The sequence below is a fragment of the Canis aureus genome, chromosome 10 (genome assembly GCF_053574225.1).
Source record: "Canis aureus isolate CA01 chromosome 10, VMU_Caureus_v.1.0, whole genome shotgun sequence".
Lineage (NCBI taxonomy): Eukaryota > Metazoa > Chordata > Mammalia > Carnivora > Canidae > Canis > Canis aureus.
Window position 1 is genome coordinate 10,033,940 of NC_135620.1, and position 12,814 is coordinate 10,046,753.

Genomic DNA, 12,814 nt, shown 5'->3' on the forward strand with positions numbered 1-12,814 from the left:
CACACAAGCTGCTTTAGCAGACGACACACAGAGCATAGAGGCAGATATGCACACCACTCCTCCACTGTGTTCACAAACCATCCATGTGTATCCAAGTCCTCTCCTTTTACACCAAACTCTGGAGTATGAGTATATCCCAAATACCATGTGGGACATACTTATACTAAAAATAAGCATGACCCAAGTATTGCAAGGGGAAGCTTGCACTAAAAAAAATTGTCTAGTTTTTCTGAAATGCGTGTTTAACTGGGCATCCTCTGTTTTTGTTCGCTATCTCTGGCAATCCTTGTATACTTAACACCAGCTGACATATCACATACTTATTGTACTTTTGTCTAGTGTCTATCTTGTACTAGAATGTTCAGCATTACCAGAGCCCAGAACAATGCCAGATACATAGTAGATGCTCTCTGAATCTCATTGAATGAATGTATAAATGACTGAATACACACCATAAATATAAGCCATATATTCTATAAACTATGAAATTCACACGCCACACATTTCCTGAGTTGTGGACACAAACCATCACCAGACTCTCCACCAACACATTTCTACCATTCTCACCCCTTGTCACTCCCACACTTGTGAAAGGTTTGGCTGAGACACATTCTCACATTTCACACATACCAGTCGCAGTCCCCACTCAGGCCTTCATTGCTAACAAGGCACTAACAAAATAAGTATTGATAGTAATTAAGTACAGGAGTATCCACTCGGGACCAGACTCTGAACCATGTGTATTCACTGCACTGGACATATGTTGGGCACTTAGTTAATATTCGTTGAATGGATGAATGATGCAATAACATGTTCCATCCACTGTATTTCTGAGGCTTTCATATCTTTCCCAGGAGTCTCGAAGTCACAGGAGGATGCCCCTCAGGTTGAATCAACTGGGGAGGCTAAAGGCTGGGGCGCAGGGGTAGAGGAGGTATCCTCTGCCTCCGAATACTTCTCCTGTGTTTCTTCTCCACTCGAGCTCATCCATAGTGGTAAGGGTTCAGGGCTCCTTGGGTGTGGGGCCCCTTGCGTACGAGGTAGGGGGCATGTAGATATGGGAGAGGCCAAGAAGAAACTCAAGACAATCAGTGGCGATCAGGGCTCAGTGGAGGAGCCTGGGGAGATAGCGTAATTGTTGAGAGAGTGTGGGTATGAACTCAGTGTGAGGGAGTGGAGCCCTGGTGCAACCATAGTGGGGAAGTTCAGAAGCATGGGCCAGAAAGGTCTGGGCTGAGGTGTGGGGCTCAGGGACGGGATTAAGCACCCTCAGAGGAGCTGTGTAGGCTTTGCCTTTGCTCTTGCTTCCAGAGAAGGATGGAGCTCCTCATCACAGGTCTCCAGCACCGGAGCAGGACCATCCAGCTCAGACCCCCACACCTTATGCACACAACTGCATTCCCCACACATCCGTCCTCAGCCCACAACCCTCAGACATGTGATCCGCTGTGCCAACTCCTCCACCATCGTCCACATTCCACAGACACACCGACGGTATCACCCTAGTCCATATCCCCGGATACAGACGTCCCCTCCAGCATCATCCCTACACACACACATGAAGAGCACCTAGATGACACCAGATCCACCACCCAGAGCATGAACACCAACAGCGGGCTCATCACCCCAAGGCCCCTCTGTCCTTTGTCACACATCTTCACATCTGCAGTGCTCTCAGCTTCTGGCCTGCCCCATGCACGTTCTTATGTCTCTAATTTCCTTTCCCAGGACTCCGGAGAGTACATCGAGACAGTCCCCAGCCTAGATCACCCCTAGCCCAGGTTCAGGAACGAGGGGAGACTGCTCCCCCCTCACACCATGTCTCCTCGTCCCCTTCGTCTTATAAGACCTGTGTGTCCTCTCTGTACATAAACAAAAAAGAAAGGGGCATGAAAATATACTACATGCAGGTCCAGATGAGAAAGGGTGTGGCTGTCTCCTGGGAGACAGAGGAGACCTCAGAGTCCGTAGAAAAGCAGCCCAGGCTGGAAGAAGTGACCCTTCCTGAGGCCGTGCGGGTAGGAACTGCCCCCTCTGATGCGTCCACCACAAACCTGCTGCCTGACAGCGAGCCCAGCGGGGAGGAGAAGGAGCACGAGGAGCGGGGAGCGGGCAGAGTCAGCCCGCCCGGGGCGCCGCGGCTGAGGACAGACCCAGGGCGAGACCCCGACTGGCTGGTGACCGTGGAGACCGGCTCCAGGTGCATGGCCTGCTGCCGGGTCTTCTCCACGTTGGAGAGCCTCCAGGAGCACGTGCAGCCCGGGGCAGGGAGGGCTTCAGCTGCCACGTGTTCCGCCTCGCAGGGCCCGGCTGGGCGGCGGCCGTGGGCCGGGAGCGCCCAGGAGGAGGGGGAGCCGAGTGAGGCGGCGCGGCCAGGCCCGAGGGGAAGGCCCCGGAAGACCTCGGCTCCCAGCGACCCTGGAGCCGGTGCCCGGGCTGCGGGTTTCATTCTCCGAAGGACAAGAAGTGAGCAGGGGCCGGGGGTGCCGAGGGAGCTGGGCCTGCCCGAGCCGCTGCCCTGTGTCTCCTGTCGGCCTCGCGCCTCCAGAAGGGAGAGCTGGGGCCCTTCCCCGCTCAGGGCACAACTGAAGTTTTGGGGGCACAGGTCACTGGGCCCCTGGCTTCCTGTCCACACATTTCATAAAGTCTGACCGTAAATAGGGTGTCAGCTCCCACAGGAAGTTCTGGAAATTTCCAAGGACTCAGATGGCACCTCTCTTCTTTCATTAAGAAGTGTCTCTTTCCGTTCTGGTTTCCACACAGCGATTGAGATTCATGAGCCAGAAGATCCCAGAAGATGGTGTGGCCTTCTCTTGGGAGAGGTAAGGCCTGGGGTTGGCATCATCTGAGGCCATGTCATGAGGTCCCAGGGGAATTTAGAGGAAGGGGCCCCAGGGTGTGCTGGGTTACCTGGCGGCTCTGCCGCTACATGAGGGATTGAGCTCCATTTACTTAAAGGAGAAAGTGGAGATTTTGTTGGCAGTTATCTCACTGTCTCTATGACTGACCTGAACTCTAAAAGCAAATACCGTCAATGGCTTTTCTGGGCCAAGAGAGATCAGCTCAAGCTCAAGGGCCAGCAGGAGTCTGGAGAGAGGACAAGTAGCCTAGTGGGAGCAAAGGTTTGAGGTGCAAGAGCCTTCAGCCTCAGCTGGCCTCTTACCCTGACCCACGAACGTAGCCCCCTGGGAGAAAGTGGAGTGTGGAGAGGGCGAAACATGGAAGTGAGGCCCCAGGAGATCTGGAAATGTTCAAGCACTTTGACGTGGCTGTAGTTGATCTGGAAATAAACTCACTCTGCGTGGCTCTGAAGGTTCACCCTTACTAGCGGAGCTCACGTTGCTTCTTGTCTCTTCCTGTTCTGCCTTATTTGTTTTAATCCTTTCCAGGGAGAAAAAGAGACCACGGGGAGAGTAGCAGACAGGATGCCTATGATGTGAAGCAAGATGAAGGAAGCGGTGCTTGGTTTAGCATCAATATCATATGCAATAAAGGCTGTTTCCAAACCTCTCCAGTATATATTCTTGAATGAAAATGATCTATCCATCTACCCCCCCACCTCCTGCCCCATTTACATCTGTCTCTCTAGTGGCTTACGCACTAGGTTTCATAGAAGCACCTACAATCCTTTTCCAGAAGTGGTAGTCCTCATGCGCCTGGGATTGAGAAGGCTTCTACGTGACGATTTCCACAAGGCTGGTTTCCACATCACACATGAGACCAGGACAGATACGTCGAGTTCAGACGAGGTCATTGGTAAGTGCCAGGTGCTATAGGGTCGTAGGTGACAGCCCTGTAAAGGCAGCCTTCAGAGGCCTGGTGGGTGTTGTCCATATCTCCCCAGGTCTGGCCTGGAGGAGGGCCTATTAGTTGTGGCTTCACGAGGAAGCACCAGGGCAGAGGAGAAATGTCTTAGTTTTGAAGCTGTCCGTGGAATGGTGTCCCCTTGGGTTGGTGGGACCTTTGTCACAGTGCTCAGAAGGAAGCCATCTGACTACAGTCAGGAATTTGGGCAAGAGATGGCTGAAATCAGACTTTTAAGCCAATAAGCTCTGATATTTCCAGTTGTGATGTTAATATTCCCATTTCCAAGTAAATTCTTACTCTAGCCCCTCAAATATAGGACGCCGTCATCCCTGAACTTCATCGCCACCCCACTGCTACCAGTCCCTGGAACTACAGATATCTAGGAGGCACTGAAGACTCGTTTCAATGCACAAGGCTGTCCATGGAGTGAAAGGTGAGCAGGGGGTGGTATGTCTTTGTCATCTGAGTAGGGGGCTAAAGCCAGGCTTTAGAGCACTGATGGGATTAGAAGGAAATCATTCCAAGTTGAGAGATTATGTCAAATGAAGCAAAATCAGGTCTAATTTCAAAATCCCATGGATTTTTTTTCAGAATGTGAAAGCAGCCTCTCATGGGCCTTTTGTGGAATCCTGTGATCTGGTGTTGTCATTATTATTTCAATAATAATAATCATTAAAATAATCATAATAATAATAAAACCAGCTTCCCACTGGCTTCATGCTTCTCAGTCTCTTCAATGGGGGTCCCACCAGCATCCACATCCCTTGCTTCAAGATGCTTTACCTGTCACTCCAAGAATTCAGAATTTGAGGCTTGTCCTATAACGCTTCTGTACTCACACCACCATCTAGGAGATTCCACTTACTCTCTGGCACCCTCTGGGCACTCTGTAATCTGCCCCTCTCTTCCTTTCTTCCTTGAGTCCATCAGCAATTCTCCCTTCGCCCCTGTCTTCCTAGGTCCTCTTTCCCTAGACATTGTTTTGACTTCTCTCTTCCACTGACTGCTTCACATACCTAGAGTGTACTGCTCATGACTTGGTGGGATGCAGGTCATGCAGTGAGAGCTGTGGCTGTTTCTGCTCAGATAGAGACTTCCCTGTAAAGCACGGAGCAGAGTCATGTGAAGGCTTGTGGGTAGGAGTCAGGGTGCTGCAGCTCTTCTTGCTCAATGTAGAGAAACTTGATGGATGTTTAAATTTGTTGATCTTCTATCTATCTCTCTCTCTCTTTTAAGATTTTTATTTAAGAGAGAGAAAGTGAGCACGAGCAGGGGGGAGGGTTAGAGACAGAGGGAGAAGCAGACTCCCCACAGAGCAGGGAGCCCGATGCCACAGGACTCCATCCCAGGACCCTGAGGTCATGAGCTGAAGGCAGACACTTAACCAACCAAGCCACTCACGTGCCCTGAACTATCTTCTTCTTACTAGTTTATCTGTGTTTTCTTTTGGGCTTCCTGGATAAATGATGATACTAAATGTAAATCATATGTTCTGTGGATAACTTGAGTAATTCATTTTATAGATACTTTTTAAACATACAACCTTTCCTAGACCTATTTTTACATTCCCCCACTCCCCAGAGGTAACCAGTATCAGTTTTGTATGCATCCAGTTCATACTTTCATATATTATATGTGAAAAAAATATATATATAATGATGATCTAACATTGTGCATCACATTTGCTTTCAATCAGTCCTGCATTTTCATGTTTTGTCTGTTGATTTGTATCAGTGTAGGTCTGTTATTTTAACTGCTCCATGTTATTCAGCCATATGCAAACAGCACCCTTTTTTTGTTGTTGTTGATTCAGGCATTCTTGGATAAGTGGATGGTTTCCATCCTTTCTCTAGAGCCAACAGTATTTTGTAGAGCCTTCCAGGCTTCTGACAGTCACGAAGGGCCGGGTTGTTGGAAGGATTGCCACCTGCCAGCAGGCTACCTCCAGCCAGTAACTTGAAGCACGAAGTAAAATCACCTCCAAATGGGAAGAACTAAGGAGGCAGAAGGTAGGAGGTTAATGCCAGGCATCCTATCCTGTTGGGATCCCAGGGAAGTCTGGGCTGCCCTGAGCCTTCCCCCATCTCCCACAGTCCTGATATCTCAGAAGAAATGTGGAGGGAAGGAGAATCTGTGAAAACTTAGAGCAGACACAGGAGAGATGTTGGGGTCTGAAGCTGAGGTCCCTGAGTGGACTCTGAGGGTGCATCCCGACAGCCAGGCTCTGCCTTCTTCAGAACTCCTAAAGATGCTCATACTTAGGGTGATGCCAGGCACATGCAACTGACTTGGGCCACCCTGTCACAGAAGGCTCTGCTTTGTCGGTACCCATTCCTGTTCACTTTTGTTTCTCAGTATTTGGTCATTGTCTTTGGTACTCCACTGTTGGGGACCACAGCAGCTAGAAGAACCAAATGATCCATCTTCACAGCTTGGGGGTGAAGCAGTGTCACTGCACAGCTTGGGGGTGAGGGAGGAGGCCTAAGTAAGGCTGTGAAGGAAAGATGGGCTTTAAAGAGACAATCTGAGTGGAGGGTATTTCTCAAGTCTTGACAAATGAAATCTCGCATCCCTACCAAAAGGACTTCCCAAAGTCCTCCTTGTTTTCAAGGCCAGCCATGGGTCTGGGTTCACTCAGTGAAGGGACCATGTGTCCCTCTCTGTTGGATACTTGCTCACAGCTGGCTGCCTCTGATCCATGCTCTGTGAGACTGCTCTTCCCCCGAGGCAGCCTTTTACCTATTAACTCTCACGAGATTTTACTGCCCTCTGGCAGGGCCCCTTAATATGCCATTGCAGTGAATTTATAGTTTGATAATCATGCTTCTCATTCTATTCTCAGCACCTTCTGATAAATTATATTCACTTTAGGCCACGGTCTTCACAGATCAATAATCCTCCATAACTTTGGTGAAGCAGATGAATGCATTAGGAATCTTTGCTATTTCTCTTTCTTTTTTGCCAATTCCTTTCTATCTTTTAAGATCCTTTTCTTGTCTCTCTACTATCCTGACTCTTTTTCTCTCCTATTTTGGTAAACTTTCAATCTCCTTCCCTGTGTTCCTCCCTTGTGAACATTTGGAGTTTATCCCTCACAAATGAGAGGATGTTTGGTTGTTTTGTTTTGTTTTTAAAGATTTTATTTATTTATTCATGAGAGACACAGAGAGAGAGAGAGGCAGAGACACAGGCAGAGAGAGAAGCAGACTCCCTGTGGGGAGCCCAATGTGGGACTTGATCCCGGGACCATGGGATCATGACCTGAGCCAAAGACAGACACTCAACTGCTGAGCCACCCAGGCATCCCAGATGTTTGGTTGTTGACAGGTGGTAAGTTAGTGGTGTTCTTGCAGTTATAGAAGCTTGTCTGTTTAGTGACCCACAAAAGGAGGCCCATGGAGATGTACAGTTGGGTTCCAGACCCTTCTAAACACAAAGCTCATACCAAGAATACCTCCTAGGAAGTTAGGGTCCCTAGACAACTGCCCAAGCTCAGCTTTGAATTGCTATTCAATTAAGATGATTTAGGTAAAAGAATGGGGTAAATGTGTCCCAAAATCCATGTAAATAGAAAACCAAGGAAACCATAAAACAAAAATTGCAAGGAAATCACATATAAAATCAGGGAGTGGTTTTAACTGAACAAGTTGTGTTGAGTGTGTGAGCATGTTAGTGTGTGTGTGTAAGTGTGTGTGTGTTTAGTATGTTGGAGGTGGGGATAAAGTGGGAAGGGTCCTCTGAGCTCTAATTACTTACCCAGATAGATTCAGTGGAGACACCCATTGCCCTGTCTGCAGTGAGTACATCCAACCTGACAGGTCCCTGCTATTTCTGTCATGATTTTTGGAGCAACCTGTAAGTACAGAGGCCTGAGGTTCCCTTCAGAGGTGTCTCAGGTGAAATTCCACCCTGAGATGTCCTTGCCTCATCCAAGAATCTGATCTGAGCACCTTGCTGCTCTGGGTCCCCATGCCCCTCTCTTCTCATTTCTGGAGAATATTTTTCTCTTATTAGTCTCTTGGCTAAGCTCTTCCCTCTCTGAGGCATTCTACATATTTTCCTTAAAACTTTAACAGCATGTGTTTATAGCTTATTAAGCCTAGAGTCAGCTTATGCTGAGAATGTGGTGAGAAGCAGAACAGTCAACAGAAAAACTAGTTCACTTTTTCTGAGGGGCCTTGAGAATTTGATCTTTAAACCCTCTAATATGGAAGAGAAATAGAATAATAAAAATGACAATGATAAAGCACCCTTCTAAATGTTTGCATGGATTGATTAGTCTGCAGAATGACTCTTTGAAGCAAGTACCATTATCATATCATAGGATGAGCCTTGTCCGGTCTAAGAGATTGTGGGTACAACTCCTGGAATCATCTGGGAACTTTGTTCTCATTCTGCAGCCCTAAGTTCAGCTGGGACAAGATCACACTAGCCTGGAGCATCCGAGGGGGTGGATGAAGGATTTACTTATGTCTCAGGTTACTGTACATTGTGGTCATCTCAGGTACTAATAAATGTCAAGATTGATGAGGTATACCTGGTGCAGATATCTAGAGTTATTTATGCAGAAAACTTCTGGCCTTGGGGAGTTCTAAGCTGGTTCTGTTTGATATCACCAAGTATGGGCAGGGTATCCCCCTCCAAATCTCCATCACCACTGCCTCCTTAGGTCTGTGGGCCATGCCATAACTCAGAGGTTTACAAATGTCCTAGCAGAGTGGACACAGAAAATTTGGATGGTTCCACCTGGGTACCTCTCTTGCTGGGCAGTCATGGGTGAGGTGCTGGTTATTGGAGACACATACTTACCTGGTGATAAGCAAAGTGTTCTCAAAGTGCTTTCTCTGCACTTGTGAGTATGTTGTGTATGTGTGTGTGTGTTCCCTTCTGGTTCTCTTGTCTAGGTGCCCCAAGACTCTGTCCACCTTCAGCCTAAGGAGTCCTTTTCATCACAAGGATAAGACATTTGTCTCATTTGCCATTATATCCTTTCCCCCAAAGTATGGTTATTACATAAGGTGTTCCCTCTTCCCAGACTCCTTTTCTCTCACTTCATTTCTGTCTTGTCATCTCTTCCCTCCGGAATGGCCTGATGACTCAATGGGTGTAGACCAAAGATAGTAAGAAATACCAACAAATCCAAAATAATAATACAGACATAGCAGGAAAACTTCAAAACATTTATCCTGACTTTTTTTTTTAATTTCACAAACAATATATTAAAAGTATAAAAACTCAGATGATAGCAAAATGGAGTAAAACCTAATTTTCTTCTTTAATCCTTCCCCGGTATATTTCAATCCTCAAAGTTAACATGAATCATTTGATATGCAAACTTTCATACATTTTTCTAAACACACACACACACACACACACACACACACACACACTTTTCTTTTTTCATAGTGGTATGAACTAGGTCCCCTCCAACTTGCTGTGATTCTGGGATTTACTCCTTGACTCATCTGCTGATAAAGTAGCTATTTTCATGAGGAATTTAGTAAACAATTGCTGAGTGCTTACTCTGTGTTAGGTACTCTTCTGCTTATATGTAATTATCATATGTAAGTTTCACGACATACCCATCCAACAGGTACATTATAAGCCCTATAAACCCTCTGCGACACATAATGGCAGATGAGACATGAATAAATTCTTCATCTGACTTGCCTGAGACATTGGAGCAAGTCAAAATCAATGCCTTTAATCTTTCGGCTTTATTGTCTCTATTTGGAAGACTGGATAATTTTGCCACTAAAACTAAAACAAAATATCGTGTTACATTTTACATCTCTCAAACAAGCATGGGCTTGTTATATGGGATAAGTAAACTGGTTCTTTTTAAAAACCCTTATGCAGCTGGATGAAGGTAAGCCAGGGACTAGAATCTATAGATTCAAGATTTCCTACCAAATTTTAAAAATAGCTTCTTAAATGTAATTTGTGTAATGTCAACTCTAGTACGTTGTCTAAATAGTAACAGAATAGTGAAGATAGGTAAAACAGTACTTTGAGTTGACAAGTAGGAGGAGTGTGGTAATACTGGGGTCAGTGTGGAGACCTATAGAAAAACCTGCTGTTTCCATCCAGACCCTTGGAAGGGCTCCACCAACTGCCAATGTCCTGGGGCAGGCAATCAGTTTACTTCTTAGTACACAGCATCTTCAATTTGATAGACTCATAAGGAAGCCTTAAATGTGGTTAGCAGTTCTGCATTCTTGATGCAATCATATTTTCAGAGTGTGGGAGGATCTCAAGCTATGAAAATATCCTTGGAGAGGCTTGCTTATTAAATTTGGCTTTTTCAATCTTCCTAATACTTTTCACTAAACACCAGGCAGTTCCCTTAATTTTTCAGATTCATGTTGTTTTTCTTTTGTCTAATGAACTTTCAAATACTTCCTGATGAGCTATTGAGGTTAGAAAAAAATATTAACAACGACAAGTAGAAAAAGCTCTACATGTAAGGATATACTTCATTATAGCCTATTAATTGGAATGGAAAGTTCATGTTCACTGCTTAGGGTAATCAGATAAAAGTCAAGGATTCTCTGAGGCATCTCTGAGATCCTTATGAGTCTATACCACTTCTGACAAGTAACGTTTGACTGATAAAATATAGGATGTTTAGTCAAATTTGAATGTCAGAAAAACAATGAATATGTTTTTAATATAAGCATGTCCCTCATCTTATGTAGGATATACTTATACTAAAACATAAGTATCATTTATCTAAAGTTCAAATTTAACTGTATGTCCTCAATTTTTATTGACTAAATCTGACAACTCTACTCATGAGCCATGGTACAGATAGGTAAGGATTGGTATACACTGGCTCTTGGATAGTAACAAGTTGCTTGAAGACATCTAGGTATGTTGTCTAATCCTTTATGGACATAACTGAGAAGCCATGGCCAGTATTTGACTCTACTCACTTGGGCTTCTCTTAAGTAGGTGAGCTGCACTTTCCTCTTAATGGCTTTTTGGTCAACCTGGAAGTCCATATCCAAGGGGGGGGGTCCCAAAATGAGTCTCATCCTTAAAACTATGTTTCCATTTCAAAATGGAGTCTTCCTAGAATTAGTTGTATACAGATAATAAGAGATGAGGATACTTGTGGAACTTGATTTAGTATACCTTTTCCCCATTATGGGTGCAGTTTTGCTGTCCTGGGAGACTTAGCATGAGGAATGTGAAAGATCCCAGGTTCCCAGACAGATAAAAATAGTCTTGTTATACTTCTGGATGTGTGGCCAGTCTCTAGTGTTTCAGAGAGTGAGTATTGGTCTTAGAAACACTGACCCAGGCTTGGATGTTTCTGAGAACCAGGCAAAGACCTGAGTTTCAAGTTTACCTCTTATGTCATGTGGAGACAACAATGAACTATGTGCTGTTCCCAGAAGAGAAACCTTAGCTACATCCACTGTGCAGCCTTCTGTATTTGGTTCCATCCACATTATATTCCAAGGTAGAGCTTGTTTACAACTATGGAGGTCCAGGAAATTTTCAGATGCTCCTTGGGCCCTCACTATCGAAAGAAAACAGGGCCCATACCATAGAAATACTGTGAATTTGCTGGGCTGACAGTGACATCGCCCAAACCCCAAAGACTTGGTGCTGCTCCTTGAAATGTGCAGAGGAATTTTTGTCTCTTTCATGACCTGTCATAGTATTATGAAGGAAGCTGCTCAGAGAATTTCAGATTTGGTGGGAGAAGACTAGTCAGGTTATTACCAGAGGCTAGGAGAACAAATGATCAGAAGTGGAGGTTTTGGGGGAGTGGGAAGGATATTGCTGGAATCTCACAAATGCTACAGGACCAGAGAGGACCACCAGAAGTAGTGGACTATGATTTAGGTTGCAGGTAAGGGATTGAGGAATGGAATTGACCTTATACGCATGCCCAGGTTGTCATGCTTCACTCATTTGTCATTCATTCATTCTCTCACTGATCATTTGGATTGGTATCATGTCTCAGGTGTCATGTTAGGTTTTGAGACACAGTAGTGAAAAAAGTAAGATTTCAGCTTTTCTGGAGCTTATAGTTCAGAGAGACTAATACATAAATAAGCATAGGAATTGATTAGTTAATTAATTGGCACAGGAGATAAGTTGCCTGAAAGAGTAAGTAGAGTCTTTGTGGGTACAAACAGGAGGGTCAATGAATTGAGCCTAGTGGTAGGAGCAAGGGATAGGGGTCCAGAGGGAGTTCTCAAGGGAAGTGATAAGGGAGATCTGCAGGGTGAGAAGAAATTTTCCCAGCCCTTTTCAGGTAAAAATGGAGGAAGAAAATTTCAGGAAGAGGGACCAGTCCATTCTGAACCCTTCAGATGAGGAGAGTATTATATGTTCTTTAGTACATCTGGGGCATGAAATCTGAGGGAGGAAACTGACAGGACATGTGACCGGAAAGGGAGGCAGGGTTTTGTGGGCCATATTAATAGGTTTAAACTTTGTTCTTTGGACAAAAGGGATTTGCTGGAGTCTTAGGCAGAGAAGTGACTCTTGCATGAGTGTTTCAGAAAAGTCACTTAGCTGACTGTTTCTCGGGTGGATTTAACTGGACATCAGTGTGGATAGAAAGCTCAGATTCTTCTGTTACCAGGGTCACACATGGGACTACATAGGTCACTGGAGTCAAGTGGGGCAGTGAGGGGGCAGCTTTTTCTTCTTCTTCTTTTTTTTTTTTATATGAGACTCCACCAGAGGCCATCATGCCCTAGTTCCATTAAGAGCAACATGAAATCAGTGAAATCTCATGAGATGATACAAGGCAGAGCTTTCTTTGTATTTAAAAGAAATCATCTCAGGACCTGAAAAGGAGTCTGGTGCCTGCAATAGCTGAATGGAAATAGCAGCTAGAAAAAAAAGAGAAGATAAGGGATTCTGGGGCAGGATGCTGGAAGCATGTAACAGCTAAGGGCCTTTCCAACTCCTGGGCCTTTCTACCTTGTCCTCTTCCTGACATCCAACCTCGTGAGAAAGAAAATGTATTCTAGAGACCTTT

General features: G+C 45.4%; 1 protein-coding gene across 3 annotated transcripts in view; it reads left to right on the plus strand.

Moving 5' to 3' along the window:
- Positions 1 to 12,814, plus strand: part of LOC144321958 (protein FAM170A-like) — a 94,192-nt gene that overhangs the window by 55,004 nt on the left and 26,374 nt on the right. The window contains exons 6-12 of one of the 3 annotated variants that reach the window (XR_013387505.1): positions 855 to 995; positions 1,729 to 2,018; positions 2,304 to 2,466; positions 2,764 to 2,822; positions 3,390 to 3,756; positions 4,124 to 4,240; positions 5,621 to 5,816. Coding sequence is in view for 2 of the 3 variants with exons in the window: in XM_077911320.1 (XP_077767446.1) it covers positions 855 to 995; positions 1,729 to 2,018; positions 2,304 to 2,466; positions 2,764 to 2,822; positions 3,390 to 3,440 (704 nt within the window). In the remaining variant the exon portion in view is untranslated. Of the gene's footprint in view, positions 1 to 854; positions 996 to 1,728; positions 2,019 to 2,303; positions 2,467 to 2,763; positions 2,823 to 3,389; positions 3,757 to 4,123; positions 4,241 to 5,620; positions 5,817 to 12,814 lie in introns of those variants that run through there. The other 2 variants (XM_077911320.1, XM_077911321.1) reach the window with 2 other exon arrangements.